Genomic DNA, 22,364 nt, shown 5'->3' with positions numbered 1-22,364 from the left:
TCACCACCACCAGCACCACCACTATCATCATCATCACTATCAACTTCATCATCATCACCATCAACATCACTGAAATCATGAAAGATCGAAATTTAACCACTGTCCACTGTCTAACAACTTTTACTAACCTTATGCTGTTCAATGAGCGCCATGACAGTGTCCAGATCTCCATGGACAGGAGAATCAGCTGCCAGCTGATGCTGCTGTTTCTTCAGCCACTCCAGCAAGGCGGACATGGCGTCCTTGAACTGGCCGGAGTAGAGCAGAGCCTCCTCTAGCTTGCGTTGCCTGGGAACAATCATATAAGTCATTACCATCATTCGCTGGAAGGCGTCCACTGTTGAACAAAGGCCTCCCCCTTAGAAGGCCACAATGATCTCGCCACTTTTACAATGTCGTCAAGATAAAAGGCTGTTTTTCTAAAAAAAATTGAAAAAATCTTTCAATAAAGTATTTAATATTTTTTACCATAAAACTTTTAGCCTTGTAGGAGTCAAGAAGCGATAGCTGCATTTCTAAGATTTCAGTGAACGACTGTCGTATTGTTTTGGTTTTATCTTGACCACAATTAGTGCTTTTGTTAGTTCTTCAAAATAGTTTCATTCTCTGCCCGAATCCCACTTGTTATGCCCACATTGATCATGTTACGGTCGGATCCCGGCTCTCTAAGTCCTATCTTACGACATATATATATGCTAAACTAACGCGAATAATGAAATGATGAGGGTCTTAACTCGATTTCCAACTCCAGCTATTTCCGTTGTTTTCTTCGTGTTCTGTAAAAATAAAACTAAAAGTCATAAAGCAAATATTACCTATCGACAGCCTTGGAGCAGACCGTGGTCCACTTGGTCTTCAGGTCTTGCAGCATATTCCTCAACGCTGGCTCGTCTCCCTTCGGCGCTTTGTCCTTGAGCTGCTTTCCGACCTTCATGGTCTGATCGTAGCTCGGCTGCTTCCCGGCCAGGGCCTTTTGGAACTCACGGTGCTTCGATAACCTGTGGTGACAAATAGGGACTGGTTAAGATACGCCGTACTGCTCTAACTTATGGCAGAAGCTTTGTCCCCGTAAAAAGTCTTCAATCGCCTCATTTGACCGCTATGTGTGTCTGTCTGTCTGTCTGAGGCACCGTAGCTTTTAAACGAGTAAACCGATTTGAATGCGATTTTTTATTTGAAAGCAGGTTTTTTAACACTGGTTCTTAGACATGTTTTATCAAAATCGGTTCAGCAGTTCAGATATCGAACTTTGGACGAATGGGCTCTAGATTTTGATGTCGTTTTCGACTATTTCTTAAAGTTCCTTTATTTCTACCAGATAATTAAAAAAAACAGTTTCAGAATATTCGGCCATTTTTACAGAAAGGTGTCCTGAAAAATGAGACAAAAAAGCTATTGTACAGTCGAGGAAAATGAACCATGTACTGAACTGATCACGTACCAGGGTGGAACCTTTCATAATGAATTTTTCTATGATTTCTTCGGCAAATGTCAACATGACACAAAAAAAAATAATAGAAAAAGTGTTTCATTTGGTTAAAATCAAATGTAAATGTAGACTTAGATTTGACTGACCTCTGCTTGATCTTTTCGGGGTCGTTGACCGTGGTCTCTACGTTGAGATCGTCCAGCTGCTTCTCTGTATCCGTCAGCCAGTTCATCATGTTGTTCCTGTAGAAACAGTAAGTTATAGTTTGCAAAAAGGATAACTAAGGTGATAACGCAGTGCATGGGTGCTACCACACCAAACGATCGATCATCGTTCGATGCCATCACGGTAGAATCGATTGGTCGACGTCGACCGACAGTTTCAACTACACCAACCGAATCGATCAATACAATCGATATCCCTACGTGAACTCAAGCTTTGTCCCACAGTTGCTGTTTTTAATTTGCCAACTTTTCGGCTCGGATTAGTGTAAAAGAAAATTGAAAATACAAACTGAAATATAGATGCACAGAAAAACCAGAAAAATAAGACCAGCACTGGGAATCGAACCCAGGTCCTCGGCATTCCGTGCCACGTGCTATACCGCTACACCACTGCTGGACAACGGTACAGACACGAATTTCCCCTATGCACCACATATCTCAGCTTGTTTGTTTCTTATTTAGCCACTTAAGCAGTGACGCTAGCGACATCTATACCGTAGCCCTCATCGAGAAACTTTCGGCATTCCATTGGAACTAACCGCTCACCCGGACAAGAGATATCGTTGTTAAGCAATCAAATTAAGATTGGTTTTTTGGAATCTTTTTTGTATTTTTTATTTTAATTCCAAACTTTTACTTTCACGGTCATCCCGTAAAACCTAAATTGAAAATACAAACTGTAATATGGATGCACAGAAAAACCAGAAAAATAAGACCAGCACTGAAAAAGTAAAAATTTGGAATCAAAATAAAAAATACAAAAAAGATTCCAAAAAACCAATCTCAGTGTAAAAGAATTCAGCAGTTGGCAAACGATTGCTTTGATTTAAAACATAAGATTTTTATCTCAATTATCTCACTAATGTTCAACATCTTAAACAAAGATCTTTATCCACTTCATGCAAAAGCATTTCATGAAAGGCATTTACAATTCTAATACCCGTGTTTACGTACTGCTTACTTATGTATTAGTTCAATAAAGAGTTGTATTGTATCGTATTGATACCAAAGCACTGACCACATGTCATTGAACTCCCTGGCCTCCTTGACTCCATGGTCCAGCGCGCGGGTCCTCTCGGCGCACTTGGCGACCACGCGCTCCCAGCGATGCTGCACGGACACCAGGAGGTTCTTTATGAGGATCACGTCCTGCTTCTGGCTGAAGTACTTCAGGTGCGTGCCTTTCTTGTCCAGCTGGAGCATGGTCTCGCGGTGGGTTGAGACCTCCTTTTGGAAGGATTTGTGCTCTTCGATTTGTACTGTAAAAGAAAATCGATACAGTAGGGTTACCAAACACAATACGGCATTCGATAACTCCTGAATTGGCTACAGCCAATGAAAAAAGAGTTTGCATTGGGGAAAGGGGAGGAATATAGATAAAATAGGACCTCGCTTAGAAATTAGAATGGTAAAGGATGAGGGTCGATGAAGGAAGAAAACAATGGGGTAAAACAAAAAAAGCGACCCAATCACCCCACATAAATAACAGGAGAATGCATGCTCCTATCCCGGCTTTCCAAATGACTGAAGCAATACTCTGCGGGTAAATAAGAAACTCCTCCAACCTTCTCCTCCCGTATCTACTCCAGGGAGTTGGGGCCGTGGAACCGGGTTTTTTAGCAGGTGAGAGTCCACTATAATGGATTTTTCCCGACTGCACGCCCCCATTTCCCATAAAAGCACTTCATAATAAAATAAAATAAAAAAACTAAAGCGAGACCCTAGTGTCTTTGGTCGACTCAACCCCCCTCTCCCAAAAAACAGGAGCTCTCTAAGTGTAACAAAACTTATTGTTTGATGTGTGCTGACCTAGCAATGTTTCCATAACCCTGGAGACTGGTTTGGCAGAGCCGAGCGTCTTCTCCGCTGAGGTGAGCCAGTCCACGAAGGCTTGCAGCGCGTCGTGGAACTCCGTCGCCTCCTTAAGTGCTATCTCCAGCTTTATCTTCTTGTCTGAGGCCCTGTGTGTGAAGAAAGGTTAATTTTAGGCAAAATCTAGAGTTTTTCTTCATATTATTGGGATAACGAGAAATACGTATGTGTTTCGTCATTTAGTCAAGAATAAAAGTGGTCCTTCGAACCAGATACGAAATGAACTCCTCAAAGTAGGACAGGATCTGCCTTACCTCACAGTGATGTTGTCCCATCGCGACTTGAGATTCTTGAGGTTCTGCGTGAGCTGCGACGAGGGGTTGGGCTTGTCCTGGCGGCGCAGGTACTCCTGGCCCTGCTGCAGTACAGCTTCCACCTTCGGCCGGTTGGCTTCCACTTCGTTGTACACCTCCTGTGGGAACAGGATGTTTTATGGGGCGAAGGCAAAATAAGTCACCTGATGATAAAGTTCAACGACAATCAAGGGTGTTGATTGGTTCAAGCCTTACTTCCCTAAATCAATGAACTGCAATATTCTGAGCTTGTTGCTCTGCTACTAAAATGCTAGTAGCGGAGAAGCTAGGTAAAAATATTGTGATTAAATAATCGAAGATATCCAGAGAAAATCGCAAGCCACAATAGAGAAATTTAGCAGGAAGAAAATGATTTATCATTGCCATAATTTGTTGCTCAATAAAATAAAGGGCGACACTATCAGTCGGCTTAAGGATGCACATCTATTTGTTCTGTGGGAGACAGATACTTGCCATAAACCTCTCGAGCTGTTCTGACGCGGTCTCGGGCAGACCGCCGACGGGTTTGGAGGCGGCGATGACGCCGTCAACTTCCGACAACCATGACAGCAGATCGCCGATCTCCGCGTTGAAGCTGTAATGACGAAAATAGTCAGCGAGGTTGTGTATGTTGACGATTTTATTGACCAGCAGATGATTCTTAAAATGAGGCGCGCTCCTCTTGGGGGAAGTGGTGTCTGTCTGGTTGCGTGGAGCATAAAAGAAAACGTAATATTAAAATTCTTGCGATATAAACCAAATGAGCGCTAGCAGCTCACGTATACAGATGTATGGAATTCGCAAAAATTACATCGTGATCTTCATTAACGATGCATAAAGAATATCCATGCCAATTTTCATGTCTCCAAACCTAGCACTAGACATTTCAGAATTTTATTTACTGAGAATAATCTAGATGAAATTTGCCTGTCTCTTATTCTAGAGATCTAGCTAGCCGCATATTTACTATACCTACTGCACGCGCACTCACACTCACAAACTTTCACACTTACAACATTAATTAACAGGGTATCTTTCGCGTTCATACGCTGTGCATCCAGCTTTATAGTTACCTCTGTGCTTCCCGCAAGGCGTCCTCGAGTTCGGACTGCCGGTCGCGCGCCTTCTGTTGTAACTCGCGCCACTTCCTGTTGAGGGTAGCGAGCTTCTCTGCCGTCTCGCCCGCCTCTTCAGAGCCTGTACAACAACCACGATCAGTACAATCCAAACAAAATAGCTGGTCACTTCATACGCTCGAATCGTACTTCATTTTTTTGATCGGTACCATCGATGATTCCTCCAATGTCGAGGTTGGAAAAGACACTATCGGTTAGCCGTTGTTCAGTAGATTCAGTGTTCGGTACAATCGTACTTTATTTACGTTATCAAGACGTTTATGTTTAAAGGGAATTTTCAAGTTTGATGTTCAATATATCATCGTGAACAGGGATTGTTGATCCACTCTCCACTGTTCACAATTTTAGAAATTTATTTAACCCGTCGAACGCCCTGCGCGCCACAGTGGCGCGTATCTAAGTACTCTTGATTAGTCAATTTTTGTTACTAGTTTCGATCACCCTTTAACATAGGGTAATAGTCCAAAATTACCCAAAAAAGTCGTTGGTCTTGCGACGGGTTAAGTCATTTTTGATAAAAAAAAAATCAAGATATTTAACTAATAATTTGTAATAAATCGTATATCGACAGGACTCTGATTCAACCTCGTATATAAAATTGTATAAAATTCGAATAACCATTTTAGATACGAGTACACATCTTAAAGTAGATATTACAATTTCATAAAATAACACATACGACATTGAGCTGATACCCGTCGGTATAATATACTGCATTCATAGTAATCTACTAGTTTTTACACACACGCATACACACACAAGCGTTAAAGGAAATTGTGAGACGATAGAGTTGATACATTAATGCAAGTCACACTCAAAACAAACATACAAAGCTGAAGCATTAGTGCCAATTGCGGGTGGCTGACGTCGGATAATGTTTTTGAAAATGACCGAATGATACCTTTTTAAGAAATTCAATGCATTATAACTTCATTGCTTACAAAACGCAGTTGTAAAAATTTGACGTTTTTTTTTTATGAGCATTGCCTGAGTGAAATATCAGTTGTATATGATTCGCATTATTTTCTAACCCTTTAGCGTTTAACCTTAAAGTATCTCAAATAGGTATTTCTCATTCTTGTGTACACAATATCACTTCCATGGATGTCAGTACCGTGGATATCTAGTGGAAGGTATAAAATTGAAAAATTTCCCATTACGTCAAATGTAGCATGTGTTTGCAGGTGGTAGGACCTTGTGCAAGGTCCGCCCGGATTGCTACCACCATCTTGCTCGCTAATCCTGCCGTGAAGCAGCAGTGCTTGCACTGTTGTGTTTCGGCGTGGAGAGCAAGACAGCCGGTGAATTTACTGGCACTTGAGGTATCCCATCTTAGGCCTCTAGGTTGGCAACGCATCTGCAATCCCCCTGGTGTTGCAGGTGTCTATGGGCGGTGGTGATCTCTTACCATCAGGAGACCCACTTGCTCGTTTGCCATCCAGACGATAAAAAAAAAAAAATGTATGTAAATACTGATCTTAAGTTTTGTGGTATGCATAGATATTTTTAACGTCGTTAAAACGTTAACGTTATTATGTTAATGAATGACATTGATTGTAATAATTGCGCTTTCTAATATTTCCAGAAAGTGCTAATGTTTTGATGGATTCACAAATTATTTATGACACGTGAACTTATCATAAGATTAACGTTTTTTTGAAATATTAGAAAGAGTTATTACACCCATGGTAATTAGATCCACGGAAGTCACTGTGTGCACGAAAATGAGAATTATCCTAACTAACGTTGGTGGTTACAATGATACAAGAGGGGGAGAGGTGTTCGCTCCTCTTATCCCAAAACGTACTAGGATCTTTTTGAATGAAATCGACTCATTTAAAAATGTATTACATACATTACATGCTAAAACAATTTTTCATTTAAGATATCCATAATGAATGACCTGTTTGAGAGTCGTGTCAGTTTCATTCAAAAGTGCGATGTATGTATGTATCTCAGACCAAAGATAAGAATAGAGGCCGATGATAAACAATAGCCAAATGTCTCCTAGGACAATGACCATACAAGTCTAAAATAACTGTTCAGAGATCATCTTGTCCAATGGAAAAAAATAACACACATTACAAGCTAGTTAAAAAAAAACCTCATTTCGTCTTAGTCTTCCAACCTAACCTATCCGAGTTTCTTTTGCACCGACAAGTCTTGCTCGCTAGCTGCCATAAGTTGAGTATGCGAAGTGACAACTTGACCAAACATTTTTTTGGAATATATTACCTACCCCTACTGCCCACAGTATTAGCCAAATGCATACATTTGGTCAGTAAAATTTCGTCTTAGTATAACTTGACAAAGTAAAATTATGCCAAATGATAATTTGACCAAATGAATAAAATGCAAATTGTAAACTATTAAGGCTGTCTTGTGGATGCGTCTATTTTTGTCTCTGGTCCGAGGGATGGTGTAGACTGTAGGGTATAGCATGAAGCATAGCGTGCACATACTGTTACCCTGCTGGACGATGGAGGCGCCGGCGTCGTTGAGCGTGTCGACGGAGGCCTGGTGCGCCGCGATGTCGTTCACTAGGACCTTCAGTTTGGCCAGTTCCACCTCCAAGATCTGGGGGTCGCCGGCCACCTGGGGGAGGGAATATAATGCTTTAAAAGTTTTAGCCATTTTATTGCTCGCTCTGCTCGCGCGACTCAGAGTTAAACTCGATTTAAGGCATGAGTTATCCGGATTTATTTCATTGATTATGAGTGAGTGAGTCACGGTTTATTCATGTTCAAAAATTCGAATCAGGCGACTGTTTATTGTTTTTTTTTTGTTTGTGAAAATATAGATAATGTAATGACATTTAAAATAACGGTTACTTTTCAGAACGGTTTTTTTTTGCTGTAAAAATTGTAGTTGATGCACCCACAACCAGTTGATGCGTTCTATATTTTTCAGGATTTTATCAGCTTATACGTTACGCTGAAGCCGTGGGGTGGCCTAGTGGTTTGACCTATCGCCTCTCAAGCAGAGGGTCGTGGGTTCGAACCCCGGCTCGCACCTCTGAGTTTTCGAAATTCATGTGCGGAATACATTTGAAACTTACCGGTTTGAGCGTGTCCAGGGTGTCACTGGTATGATTAATCCAGGACAGCAACTCCTGCAACGCGTGCTGGAGTTGTCCGAGCCGCAGCAGCGCCCGTTCCAGCTGTTGCTGCCGTTCGACCATTCCCCGGAGCAGCGCCGACCAGCGCGTGTTGACTTCAGTCAGCGGTTGCTTGATGGCCGCCGCTTGTTCCGAGGACGTGCGCTCCGTCAACTCCTGGGCTTGTCTGTGGGGTGTTTAATCTTTGTAAAGTGTATGCGCATGTGAAAGAGCTTGGGATGATCAACTTTTTATTGCACCTAGTTGCCATGGTTACGTCCCCTGGGCAACTGTTTAAAACCACGAGTTTCTATTATGTTTTCTGTGTTAAAAAATTTGCTGTGGGTACTTTTTTGTCGTCGTTACAAGCTCACTATTTTATTGGCTAATTAGCAGCATACGTTTTTAACAGTTTTTTAAGAAACTCTGCCACTGTTATCTCTTGGACAACGGGACAGAATAATAAACAAGAAAAAGTTGATTGACCCTTTTAACAGATTTCAGATTTTTCCATTTCTCACAAACAAAAAAGTACCCTCGAACTTTTTTGTTTGTGCATTAATTTAGTTTTTTTTGTTTAGAAGGGTAACATGGTCTAATTTGAATAAGATGGTTTTTCCATATCATGCTTTTATGACAGTCCATTGCATTTAGTTAACCTTAAAGTTATATCTAGCGATCATAAGCAGACAATACAGGAACAGCGATAGCTATAGACTCCATTTGCTGAGGACATTGTAATAAAATGATTTCATTTCAATTCGCCACTAAACTGAACTTCACACTCGTCCATCAATTTCTAATTTAGTTCTCATATTAATTTGATTTAAGAGCCTTTTTGTTGTTTACAAATTGGAAAATTTAAGCTAAAGGCCACTATCTGAAAAAAAAAATCGTTTAGTACGAGTATTAAGCTCAGTTGTATTAAGCTTAAACCAGGTTTTACTAAAAAATATAGGTTTTTTTTAACCAGTGGCCATAAATTGCATACAAAATAGAACAAGTAAGAATCACAATCAGATAGGAAAGAAGTCGACGATAAAGTTATGCAGAAAAAATGTTAGTACATACACGCAACACACGTTATTTCTACTTTTATAAATTACAAGGCTTTCTAATATACCAGTCATACAATTATAAATCACCTTGTAATTTAAATATAAATACGTCTAAGTAGGTACTACTAACAAACGAACACACAAAACGTTTTATGTTCCTTGCCTCATCAGACTCCTTTTTTGTTGTCGGTTCCAATCCAGGGTAAAGGATCGCATAGAAAAATACACGATTAATTTTGTAAGTAAGGTACACCTTCAGTTTAGTATCTTGTTGCTTCATACGAAACTATTAACATAACCTAACCAACTTTACATTGTCATTTCAAAGTTCAATAACTCAAAAATGGCTAAGAACCACCTCAAGGAAACCGGCTTTCACGCAAAAAAAACAGCATTGAAATCGGTCTATCCGTTTAAGAGCAACGATGCCACAGACAGACAGCCATTGGCGTGGAACTTATAACACCCATCTTTTTGCGTCGAGCGTTGAAAATAAAGGTAAAAACAATTTTTTCTTTAGAAGTGTAAGCAATAAGATACTAAAAAGTTATTTCAGGATTGGTCAGATAGTACAATGAAGTTAAAACTGAAAAAACCTGGTGGGGATAAAACACCACAAATTGTTAAAAATAACTATCAAAGGGAAAACTCAAAATACTAATCATTTCAACCATCACCAAAAACGATTCACTGTCATTTGGGCTAAAAGAAAAAAAAACATTTTTATTTAATTATACCGATACAAATAAAAAAAAAACAGAACATATCACGTGGCTAATATAGCATTTTTCTTCTAGCCAAAATTACAGTGAATCCGAAAACAAATCCACTTTAAAAACTATTCAATACCAAAAATATGAATCATATTCTCTCTTACAACTACAAGCTAAAGTAACATTATTTCCAACACCCCTATTACCTTCAAGCATATCATCAACATAAACAGTGAGTCACAATAAATCCTATACTCAAAATGCACCAATTCTAAACATTTCCGTCGCGTATATTGCATTTTTTTTTATAAGCGAATAACTTTACGAGCTGGACACAAGGATATCCTGGCTGGTGCACAATGGACAACACTGGCTAACTGGTTTATTTCATCATCATCATATCAGCCATAGGACGGCATAGTTGGATTATAGGCTTCCCCCATAGACCTCCAGTTCCTTCGGTTGGAAGCCTCGGCTTTAATCAGGACATCCGTCCATTTCATTAATGGATATCTTGCTGCGCTAGCCTTGGTTCGAGAACTTTTCAGCCCCAACGGCTATCTGTTTGTTGCTGCACTGGTTTATTTATATGCCAAAAAACGGCAAGATATATGACCCTACAAAATTGTCATTTCAAGATTTGGCTATAAGACCTTTAAAATGTGTCGATTTTACCACAAGTCTTTATGTTAGAAACAATCATAAATACCTGTTAAGAGCTTCGACCTTCACCATATGCGGGTCGACTTCTTGCTTGAACGAAGCCAGCTGTGAGATCTGCCGCTTGACGGCATCGATGTCTGAACCCAGAGCGCCCATACGGGAGAACTTGTCTTCGGCTGTGTCCAGGAATTCTTGGAGATTCTGAGAGTAAACATGACGGTTACAGGAAGTCATAGAACCATAAGAGTAAAAGTTACATTCATGACTGACAGTTTTAGCGTAGAAGTATACACCATTCGGCCGTCTTTTGTTTGGATAAAAAAGTTAAGTCTGAGCAGCATCTTATTAACAATGCTGAGAAAAGTATGTCGAAATAACGTAAAACGCTGTCACAACAGTAACTTAAATTAAAGATTTAATGGGAGAAAAGAAGAACTGTAAACAGTATTTGATCAAAAAAGTGGGGGTTGACCTCAAGCAGAGGGTCGCAGGTTGAAATCTCTGAGATTTTTTGAAATTAAGTTGCGACATTATATGAATTTATCACGAGCTTCGCGGTGAAGCAAACACACACGCAAAGCATACAATGGTGTATATATGGGGTTCCAATCAGCTCTGGGCTCGTGTGGGACCTACAGACTAAGCCCTCTCAACCTGAAGACATGTGCCAGCTGTATGGAGTGTATAAATAAACTCGAGACAATATACATACAATACAAATATTCTTTATGAGGATGATATTACCTGTAGAGTATCATGGAACTCCATAGCCTTCTCCATAGCATCAATAAGGTTCTCCTCCCTCCTTGCGTAGAGCGCTGTGACATTGTCCCAAGCGCTGTCCAGGTCTTCCATATGTTTCTTGACTTCTGGTTTGTCGGGTTCGCCGCATAGAGACATCAGGTGGGAACCGGTCTTGCGTACTTTCTCCACCTGTTATGAAGAGAGAGGTTATGAAGATTTTGTTATTCGTTTTTCAATTGTTGTCATCCGTTTTCGAACTATCCAGAATGCAGCAAATTAGTCTTCTAAACAAATCAATTCACGATTACAAGTCAGGAAAGGCGGGACTAGTTTCGACCTTTTTAGAAGACATTCCACAGAGATGACCTTCGTAGAGTCCATACTAAATACAATGTTTCTAAAAAGAGATGGAATGGAAACTTCATTCGTTCGCAGCTTTCTTCATTTTCAACGTATTTATATTGATGTTTTTTTTTCTTTATTCGTTTTTTTTTTCTAATTTTACATCACGTTATTTTAAGAGAAAATTTGTGTTCCATGCATATTTCTTATTTACTATATGCTACTGGGAAAAAATTATCATGTGTTGTCCCGTAATAATGTCCGTCATATTCCGAACTATTGTGACTCACCTCAGGCTTGGTATGGTCAATCTCGTGTCTGATCTCCTGTAGCGCGACTTGTTGCGCCTGTATGGCGCGCGGCTGGGCGGCCGGCGGCGGCTGCGCGGCCAGCGTGTCTTGCAGTTCTGCCAGAGTCAGCATCAGAGCGTCCAACTGCTGCCAGAATTTGCGCGCGATCTCCAGCGCGCTGTCTAGAGAGTGGCCGCGGTCGGACGTGGCTTTTTGAACGTCGTCCCATAGTCTAAAAGAAATTGGAGATTGAGCTTATTTTATTGAGGTCACTAAAGGTCATGCTGAATGAAAAGATAACGTGTCTTACAGATACATGTGTCATTGAGGGACTAGCAAGAGAAATAGTTGTTAGCGCCTCACAAAAAGTAACATCTAAATCTATCGACTAAAGGTTGCGAAATTTAAGGGAAACGCTTTCGACCGTGTCAACAGCCGAATTTTAATTAAACAATTCAGTATACAAACGGTTTTGAAGTTCGAAATAAAGTACTGGATTGGTTTTTAAGTTATTTATTATTGACATTGTCAAAAATAAGCAATTTGCGAATAGAGGCGAAAATTAGTATAGGTGTGCCACAAGGATCACGTCTTGATCTAACGTTATTCCTTCTTTAATCTAAATATTTTCGTCTAGAGCTTTGAAACAAAAAATCAAATATTAATCAGTGGTTTTATTGTTTTAAAATGTTTACTTACTTGTGTAGTTTCTCGAGCTTATTCCTGATGTCTCTAACAGCAGGGTCGCTCTTGCTCGCCTTGGAGATGACGTCCGAAGCGGCGCGTTGCACCGCGTTGTAAGCTTCCGTACGCTTCTCTAGATCTTCAATAAGCGCGTTGTTCTCTTCGATCTGATCTCTGTTGGAAACAGAATTAAGATTATTAGTACAGTTTTCGCGAAATGAAGTGTGTTTTTTTTTAGTCCTAGAACTAAATAAAGTGAAATGAGACTGAGCAGTCGACATTTTACTGTAGTGAAAATGTTTTTCCATCGTATTTTGTCGGAAAAGCTCGTATTTATATTGCTTTCTCAACTAGCTTACTGAAGTTTACTGAAGCTATATAGAGAAATACGAACATATTCGACAAAAAAAAAATGAAAACAAAACCGGCCAAGAGCGTGTCGGATACGCCCGAAATAGGGTTCCGTAGCCATTACGAAAAAATTAAGTTATACTTTTATAAGGACTTTATATTTTGTGCGGAATATTCCAAGTTTAGGTATATTTTATACCATAAATAGTTATAGTTTTCCTTGTAAGTTTGATGTACTTACTACCATCCTGAATTTTTTCAAATTTTTCCACCCACCGGTTTAGATTTTATATGGGGGGGGGGGACGCCCTATTTTAATGCAAATTGACACTTTAAAGTTGAATATTTTGCAAACAAATCACTAAATCGAAAAATTGTCTTAGCAAACCCCTAATGATTTTAAAAGTCCTATCCAATGATACCCCACACTAAAAGATTGGATGAGAAAAAAAATCACCCCCACTTTACGTCTATGGGAAGTACACACAATATATTTTTTAAATTTTTATTGTACTATTTTGTCGGCATAGTTTACATACATATTCGTGCAAAATTACAGCTTTCTAGCGTTGATAGTCCCTGAGCAAAGCCGCGGATGGACAGACAGACAGACAGACAGACATGGCGAAACTATAAGGGTTCAGTTTTGCCATTTTTGCTCCGGAACCCTAAAAACATTATTCAATAGATCTGTATCTTAATAATTTTCTATGTGTTAAATTCTTGTTGTACTTACGTAGTTAATGTTAATACAAAGTGGTTTTTATTATGAGGTAGTCTAGCGATATAAAATCAAGGTGCACGATAGTGAAACAGCCAAGTACGTACTGTATCTTAGGCGGATGCGCGGAGACGGGCTCGGCGCGCGCGAGCTGGTCGTGTGTTCCGGCCAGCGCGCGCAGCATTCCTTCCAGCTTGTCGGCGAACTGAGACGACTCTTGCAGCGCCTGCGTACACGCACACAGTTAGTTATAACACTTTTGTTGAAGGGAATGAACATTGATGGTTTGATGATGCTTTTTAAATTTTTGTGGCAATGTTTATATAGAACAAAATGTAATCTTTTAAATAGCGTAAGTAAGCCACAATAACAGTGGTATGAACACGGTGATTTAACCCCTTTTATAACAATAAAAAGAAAAAAATGTAACCTTTGAGTGTGATGGTTTCTTTTTTCGTTAGGTTTGTATTTGTATACATTTAAAAGATTGTTCCTTATTAACATAATCTACTTTTTTATCCCCGGAAAGGGTAAATTTCTAGCGGAACGAACAAGGTTTCTTATATTTAAGGTGTGAAGATAACATTCCAGCAGATGGTTGTTAAGAGTAGCATGTCTTAAAACCACTGTTAGGGTTTGGCATTTGAAAATATCTCAGCCAGTTACACCCACCTGTTCCAGAGCCTGCTGCCTGGTCCTCAGTTCAGCTTTGAGCGCATTGTACCGTTCGCAGTCAGCTTCGACGACATCCTGGACTTTAGCGGCGTCTTCTTCTCCGCAGAGACGCGCGAGCGCCTCGCCGGTCTTCACCAGTTTGTCTACCAAAGGCTTGTGCCCGGCTATCGACTGCTGCAGCATCTAGATGAAATAATTGAAGGTTATGAAGGTAACAAATGATAAAACAACATTGTCAGGACTTTTAGGGTGTTCTCCATAGACCTTATATCGAGATAGACCTTGAGTTTACCTACCTTGCGTGTAAAAAGTTTGATCCACGGTCAAAGTTTTGTCCGACCTATATGTGTGACGCGCTTTGAAAAACGCCTTTGAATCGGTACCGTGCGGTCTTGATTTCCCATCACTAAATCTCGCTCGTGACGTCATCGTTGGTACTAAAAATTCGAAACGATAGGATACAGTTTGAAGCGCTCTTTTCGTCTATCTCGATATGGTCTGTGGTGTTGCCAGGATTTTTATCAGGAAATTTAATTTTTCGATATGGCAACCCTGCCTAGGACAGGATTTAAGGTGTAAAATGTACCTCGTTCTTATCCTGCTGCTGCGCGATCTGGTCGGGGCGCAACGCCGGCATCGCCAGCATCTGCACTTGTTTCTCCATGTCGTCCAGCCAACCAGACAGCCTGCCGACAACACAACATTACATTACTGTGAGTATCTAGACTAGGTACCCACGTCTTCGCACGCATAATAAATACACTGGACCCGGCACTTGACTTGGAATTCCGGGATTTTAGTAAACTGTAATGGGAAATTAAAAAAACAAAATGTTGTTTTCACATTCTTGAAAAAAAACTTGACGCTCATGTTTTTTTTTTCTAAATTTGGTGTTTAGAAAGGGACAAATTAGTAACTGAATGTAATTGAATACGACGCTAAACTTGATTGTTTGTTTAACGGTAATTTTAATAGGCACGCTCGCTTGGAGAGAGAGTTCTCTATGTGGTGTCCACGCTATATAATGTAAATAAAATGTAAATAATCAAAAAAAATACGCGTAGGCAAGGCAGAAAATCCCCATTCGTAGGTAAATTTAAACATTAGTGAGTGTTGCCAATTAGTTTAAGTTTTTTTAATACATATTTATCTAGAAAATTACAAGTGACATCACTTCGGTTTAAGGAGTAAACCGGCTAAATCTATTCCAAGAATCGTCCCATTTGAAATTTGAAATGGAACGGTTCTTAGAATGAATTTAAATAGGATTAAATTTAATAGCATGTGTCCGGTATTTAAAAATTAGATATCGGTAAAAATTGATTTACTCCCTAAGTCAACGATTATATTCGTTGAATTCCTTCGTGCCAGCTCTTGTGCATCTACACAAACAGCCGTAACATACCCGTGGTGGGTGTCCGCAAAGTGTTCCGCCAGCGGCAGCGCCTGTTCCAACGCGGCCAGCCGCTCGGCGCTGAGCTGGCCGACCTCCTCCATGGTCTCGCGCAGCTCCTCGCTGCGGTCGCGGATCACCGCCGTCTCCTCCGAAGACTGGCACTCGCGGAGTACCTGGAGAAACAGCAAATACATTAAAGCAATTAAAGCAAATATATTGATACGCCCTGTTACCGTAACGAGCTACATTGTTGTCGTGTTTGCGAGCCATTAATGAGTCAGCTGTCCAATGTACAGATATAAGCATTTTTGTGCACTGGAATTAGGTTATCTATGGACACATTTTAGAGCAGTGTATTGAAAAAACTTTATTATTATTTGTTTTATACAGAAATACGTTTGTATTTGACCACAATCATGCCGGATGGTAAGCGAAAATGTGGGCTCATCCTTGATTTGGAGACGGCCAGATTGTAGCGATAAAAAAAATCGAAAACTGATATTGAGCATACTCCTTAACGGTAGCGAGCGAGATTTTGCCAACGCCAAATTGACGTTGTGTAATTGTGCCTGTCACAAACTATCCTTTGTTTTTACATATTTTCTATTTCATTCGTTTTTTGTGGCAATAAATATTTTTTTTTTACAAATTACAAGCTTTTATTTAACTTGCAATATATGTATGTACAGGTCACATTTTGCAAGTTAAATTTGACCCACTTCTAGTGGTCAGATCGACTTGAAATTTGGCATCTTCTATATTAATAATTTCGTCCAGGGTACGGTAGACTCGAACGAAATGCACATCAAATTGAAGAGCGTAAAAATTAGTCGATCCGAGTCGACAACATATATCCGCAAAATTCGGATTATGGAGAATTTCGTTAAATTCTAATGGCACTGACAAACAAACCGCAGTCGCCATCTTGGGTAGTTAATAAACGTTCCGTTTCATACTAGCTAGCTCTTAGATACGGCTCGCCTTCAACACATCGCGTGCGTCACGCCACAAAAGTATCCATTACAAAGAACTGTGACTCATGTGACTGTGTAAAACGAAACGTCTTGCCGGAAAACTTGAATGGATCTTATCAAAACTCAAAACTATCACCAACTACCTTCAACTATAACTATCTTCAGTTGTTGACGTTTGTTCCGAGTCGACAACTTGTAGGTAGAAAATTCGGATTTAGCGAGTATTTTCAATAAAAAATGGAATAAATTACTGAGTATATAAAATGGCGTTGCGAAGTAAACATGTCAAAGTCATCACATCAAAGTGGCGTGAGTGTCACGTCATCACGTGTCACAGGTTGCATTTCGTTCTCCATTGTGACCTTTTAAGGCCCCACACACGGTACGATTCGTCGATTTTCATCAGATCGATCGTACAGACGGATCGTACCTTATATGGGGCCCTTTAGGTCTAATTTCTTTGATTATGAGACAGACATACGTAGTCGGTCCCAAAGTTCTGTCACTGGCACATTATTTTTAAATTTAAAACATGATTTTAAGAAAATTTGATTGAATTCCATTTTTGAATGTTTGTCAATTATTTTAAAACAATAAACAGTCATTCGCTGCAATTTCTCACGATGGAGTGGACGTTGAAAGAAAACCGAATAGCTGTTTTAGCATTGCACCGCTGTGGGCACTCGCCAAGTACCATTTTCAAGTTGCTCAAAAATGTAAATATAACGCTTAGGTTGTGTACCGTACGATTGACAGGTACAATGAAGTCTCCAGTGTTGAGGACAAGAAAAGAATTGGCCGCCTCGCTCCGTACCAACACCAGCAGTGATCAAAGCGATCAAGGCACGCATAGCAAGAAATCCTGTCCGAAAAACAGAAGTTGATGGGTTGCAGATGGGTTGTCAGTAGAAAAACCGTCAAAAAGGTTTAAACGAAGATCTTAGTCTGCGAGCATACAAAAATAGAGTGGGCACTTACTTAATGCCCGTCTAAAAACAATAAGGTTTAAAAGATCCCGGAAGTTGTTAAAGCGGTACGCGAAAAATCGACACCGTGATATCCTCTTTACAGACGAAAAGATTTTCGATATTGAAGAGAAGTACAATAAACATAATGATAGAGTGTACGCTAGGAGCTCTGAAGAGTATTCTCTGATCTTATTACGGGCCAACTGAGGTTCATTTTTGCGAAAAAGGGGTCAAAATCAGTGCGAAAGTGTACCAAGAGACGGTTTTGGATAAGCATGTCAAGATCTGCCCAACACGCTATTTTCAGGTCATAATTTTGTGTTCCAGCAGGATTCTGCGCCAGCACACAAAGCCAAAAAATCGACTTTATAAGACACGAAGATTGGCCTTCCTCCAGTCCGAACCTTAATCCTCTGGACTTTAAAATTTGGCAGGTCTTAGAGGGGAGAGTCATCTTTAAGAAAGCAGTCGCTGAAATAGACATGAAAATGGTGCGTGCTGCGATAGACGACTGGCTGCGCCGATTAAGGCCTGTATTAAAAACAAAGGAAGTCATTTTGAATAATTTTAAGTACTTAAATTTATTTTTTTATTAAATGTACTTTAAATTGGTATATAATTTATTAAAAACTGATTGGTACTTTTGTTTTTATCATTATTTTCATTTGTGACAGAACTTTGGGACTGACTAGGTAGTTATTTGGGCAAATAAGATTTAGGAGAAATATCTACTGGTGAAATACCGATACGTAGGTTAGCCGTTAAAGTGTTTGTGATAATAATTAAGGCTGGGAATATACGTCAGATTTTTCGATAAGTACGACAGTCTTTACTGGCAAAAAATTTTTCAAACATATTATTATGAGTCTACATTTTACCCGAGCGAAGCCGGGTTTTCATCTAGTACTTACATAAATCGGCGATAATACAAAAATCTGGCACTAACATCCTGTTAGTTCGCCCAGGATCGTCTCCGCAGGATGGAATTCCTCAACGCTTAACGTCATCGACTTGAAATTTGGTACAATAAATGTAGTCGGAATGACAATGCAAGTACAGTCAACAAAAGTAGAGTCAGCAAAAAAGAGCATGTATTCAAAATTATTTTTTTAACATTTTTTTATTTATTTTCTATCTTTCTTTCTACTAACGTTAAGTGCTGTAATGCTGTATTTTTTATAAACAAATAAATAATAAGGGGCAGTGACCTTCTTGGCCTGGCTGAGCAAGTCCCTCACGCGCACGCGCTGCGCGGCCACGTCGTCGTTGAGGGGGCGCTGCGCCTTGAGCTGCGCGCGCACGAGCGCCGGCTGGCTGGACGGGGGCTCCGCGTCACGCAGTTGGCCGTCCACGGTGCGGAGCCACTCTAGCAGCTCCTCCATGTCTCCCACCACTTCCAGGGAACGCTGGAAACGAGAATTAAGCATCAATAAATAGGTCAATCATATTTTTAACCCCCGACGCAAAAGAGGGGTGTTATACGTTTGACCGCTTTGTGTGTCTGTCTGTGTGTGCCTGTCTGTGGCACCGTAGCTCTTAAACGGGTGGACCGATTAGAATGCGATTTTTTTATTTGAAATTATGTTTTCTAGCGATGGTTCTTAGACATCTTAGAAATCGGTTCAGCCGTTTTGAGATTATTAACTTTAAAGTGACAAAGTTGGGAGTTTCCCAACTTTATTGGTTAGGTAATCTCACTCTGCAACTCACAGATATAAAGGCAAATATTTCAAGTTAGGTGCTAATGCAATTAAACATCCTGAGCATTACCTTCTTGCTGAGCAGCAACCGCTCGGCCTTCCGCTGCACTTGTTCTGCGATGGCGTCGAAGCGCCGGTTGTCGCGGTGACTATGCCTTCTACGTGCGTGGCGCCCTCTCCCGGAGATATCTGATAACAACCAGAAACATTAAGAAGTTACGATGGGTGGAGTGACATTTCATGGTGACATGTCGATTTCAATTTGTTGTTTTTGAAAACAATGTTTTTGTTTCATTTAAGTAAAAAATTTGGCACACGAATGTGTTACGTAAATAAATGAATTGGAATTTAAAAAAAAGTAAACAGCGGTGTATGACACGTTAAAAAAAGGTCTGATTATCATAGACTGTTTTGACATTTGTCCTGCATGTCTGGTGCAGTTTACATGTTTCCACTTCCTCTCTCTCTCTCTCTCTCTCTCTCTCTCCTCTCTCTCTTTATTTTTTTTCATTCCTTCTCTCATACCTGGCACAGCTGCGGGCCAATCAGGTTGATGTTGTCCAGCACAGGGCGGAACTCCTGGATGTCTCCCTCCAGCCGCAGGATGTCTTCCTCGCGCGGCTCCACAGACTGCAGGCAGGCCTCCGCCGCAGACATCCACTCCGTCAGACTGCCAAAAAATATTAAGAATAAGAATAAGAACAATTTACTCGTTTATTAAAACTCCAAAACATGTTTTCGTTAAAGCTACATATCCGCACATTTCAAACACAAGGGCTGATCCGGCTTTATAACCAGGAGGGCAGGAGTGTTTGGGGTTGTCATATTCATAAACTTATTTATTGCAGAAGAAAATTAAGGAGTTTAAAAAAAAATGTACCTACTTTTGTTCTAGAACCACATCAAATAGCATATTTGCAGTACCAGGTTTCTAGTTCCTTGCTTTTGTTTACTTGATTTTAGTTATTAAAATTTATATGAGATGTTTTATATTTATGATTTAAATTTGACTTTGAAGAGTGTTTTTTTTACTTTAAAGCGAATTCGAGTTTCAGTAGTAGTGGGCAACTTGTTAGGAAGTGGGTACGTAGATCAGTTACGACCGATTCATTTTTCTAACTGACAGTTACACCAGAGTACCCGAAATTCTCCAGTCGTTTCGTGATCAGCTAGCTGACGCGGTTTGCACGCAGCGGTTGCCTACTGAATAAGTTTTTGGTAAAAAAATACATTTTTAATACAAGCTTTTTTTGCTGACTGTACTTTTCGTCGATTTAACGTGCATTGTCATACAAATTACATTTGCATACCAAATTTCAAGTCAATGCCATTAACTGTTGAAGATTTCCGTCCTGCGGAGACGATCCTGGCCGGACTACCAGGATGTCACTACCAGATTATTGTATTGTCACGCAATTTACATAAGTATGCCAAACAAGTCCATCTGCCTACTGGAAGTTGGTCGCATTTAACTTGGAAGATTTAATTACAGACAGACAACGGGACTGGTGAAACTAAAAATAGTATGAGTAGCGCTAACTGCGCGCGTCGGATTGTACCAGCACCAGCTAGCGTAGGCCCTTACGGTTTAAGGTTAGACTAGAGTCACTCACGTGGTGTGACTGTTGAAGAACTGCTGCACCAACGGCAGCGTCTCAGAGGCCACCCTGAGCAGGTCGGCGCCGCGGCTGGTGAGGTCATTGTACCGCCGCTGGAGCGCGCGTCCAGTTTATCCTTGAGCTGCAGAGCCTCGTCTCCAGAGATATGCTTCATCAGCTCCAGCCGGAGTCCACGGTGCTGTCCACGGCTTCCTGCTTCGCTGCTATCTCCTCAGTTTTAGCCTGAAGAGAAAGTTAAGACTTAAATTTAGACTGCTTGTAATAACCTTTAGTCGGACTTGGAAGGACCTGAGAGCTCTGATTTAAAAAATCGTAAAAAATCTGAGGGGAGCGTCTTCACCGATCTGTAATTAGTATCATCCTTAATTTTTATTACGTGAGATAGAGAACAGATGGTTTTATGTAAAAAAATATAAACAAAAAAAATCACAGTTCGAGAGTGAACTCTCATTACTTCGTTATGTTTTATCCCCTTCAATAGTTTCCACTAGCAAAACGAATTGGTAATTTACGTCAACATACGAAAGTCTAAATTTCAGCAACACCATCTCGATGAATGGCGGTCTACAGTGAAATACAGTGAAATTGTGGAATCAGCTTCCGTCAGCGGTATTTCCGGACAACTTTGACATCGGCGCTTTCAAGAAAGGTTTATACTTTCTTAAAAGGCCGGCAACGAACTATGACCCTCCTTGAGTAGTTGGTACTCTTGGGTGGTGGTGAACATTTCAAATCAGATGACCCGTTTGCCTCTCTCTTATATAAAAAAAGCCAAACTCAAGACTTACGGCCAACTCATCCATCTGCCTCAGCAGCTTTTCCATATGGACAGGCAAGATCTTCCGCTTGGCGAGGTACTGTTCCATGGCGTCCATCCAGGCCGACAGGTCCTGGTAGGTGAGCACCAGGTGGCGCAGACCCTTGCGCGAGTTGTCCAGGAGATCGCCCACGTTCAGGCTGTGCTCCACCAGGGCTTGGTATCTAAAAGTATGTTGGTTATTAGTGTGTGTCGGCCTATTTTACTATGTCTAAAGCAAAAGAAACTATTTAATTTCATTATTTTTATTAATTAATTTCATTTTATTGCCCACGGTTTTTCTCTACCCACCTAGTGGAAAAATAGGCAGGTTTTTTACATCGTAGCGACTTCGAGAAATCTTCTTTTTGGGACATATTTTATGGTCTTCAAAGAATATGTCTGCCAAATATCAAATATCCAGATCAGGTGTTTAAATTTTGCACCATTTCACTTAATCCCAATCTAAGCAAAGCTTAAATACATATTAAACGTCCAATACCCGAGAACAAACATTCGTATTATTCAAAATATTAGCCCCAACCGGTTGACCCCGTGACCTAAAACTTCATAATTAGGTTCTCTTACCACTTGGTTATCCGATCGTTAATTACCTATC

The 22,364-nt window shown here is 40.3% G+C and overlaps 1 protein-coding gene across 1 annotated transcript in view; it reads right to left on the bottom strand.

Moving 5' to 3' along the window:
• The window catches only part of LOC141441791 (uncharacterized), a gene marked incomplete in the record, with an annotated part of 381,840 nt that overhangs the window by 27,202 nt on the left and 332,274 nt on the right, over window positions 1-22,364 (bottom strand). Inside the window, 19 exon segments of the mRNA XM_074106655.1 lie at window positions 129-288; window positions 816-998; window positions 1,576-1,671; window positions 2,672-2,912; window positions 3,463-3,614; window positions 3,780-3,937; window positions 4,293-4,413; window positions 4,892-5,015; window positions 7,417-7,549; window positions 8,013-8,238; window positions 10,532-10,686; window positions 11,230-11,418; window positions 11,862-12,093; window positions 12,561-12,719; window positions 13,725-13,843; window positions 14,290-14,475; window positions 14,879-14,978; window positions 15,698-15,861; window positions 18,839-19,036. Of these exon segments, the coding sequence (XP_073962756.1) occupies window positions 129-288; window positions 816-998; window positions 1,576-1,671; window positions 2,672-2,912; window positions 3,463-3,614; window positions 3,780-3,937; window positions 4,293-4,413; window positions 4,892-5,015; window positions 7,417-7,549; window positions 8,013-8,238; window positions 10,532-10,686; window positions 11,230-11,418; window positions 11,862-12,093; window positions 12,561-12,719; window positions 13,725-13,843; window positions 14,290-14,475; window positions 14,879-14,978; window positions 15,698-15,861; window positions 18,839-19,036 (3,096 nt within the window).

Source organism: Choristoneura fumiferana, chromosome 24 (genome assembly GCF_025370935.1).
Source record: "Choristoneura fumiferana chromosome 24, NRCan_CFum_1, whole genome shotgun sequence".
Lineage (NCBI taxonomy): Eukaryota > Metazoa > Arthropoda > Insecta > Lepidoptera > Tortricidae > Choristoneura > Choristoneura fumiferana.
The sequence above is the reverse complement of the archived record's forward strand: the minus strand, read 5'-3'. Positions and strand labels throughout refer to the sequence as shown.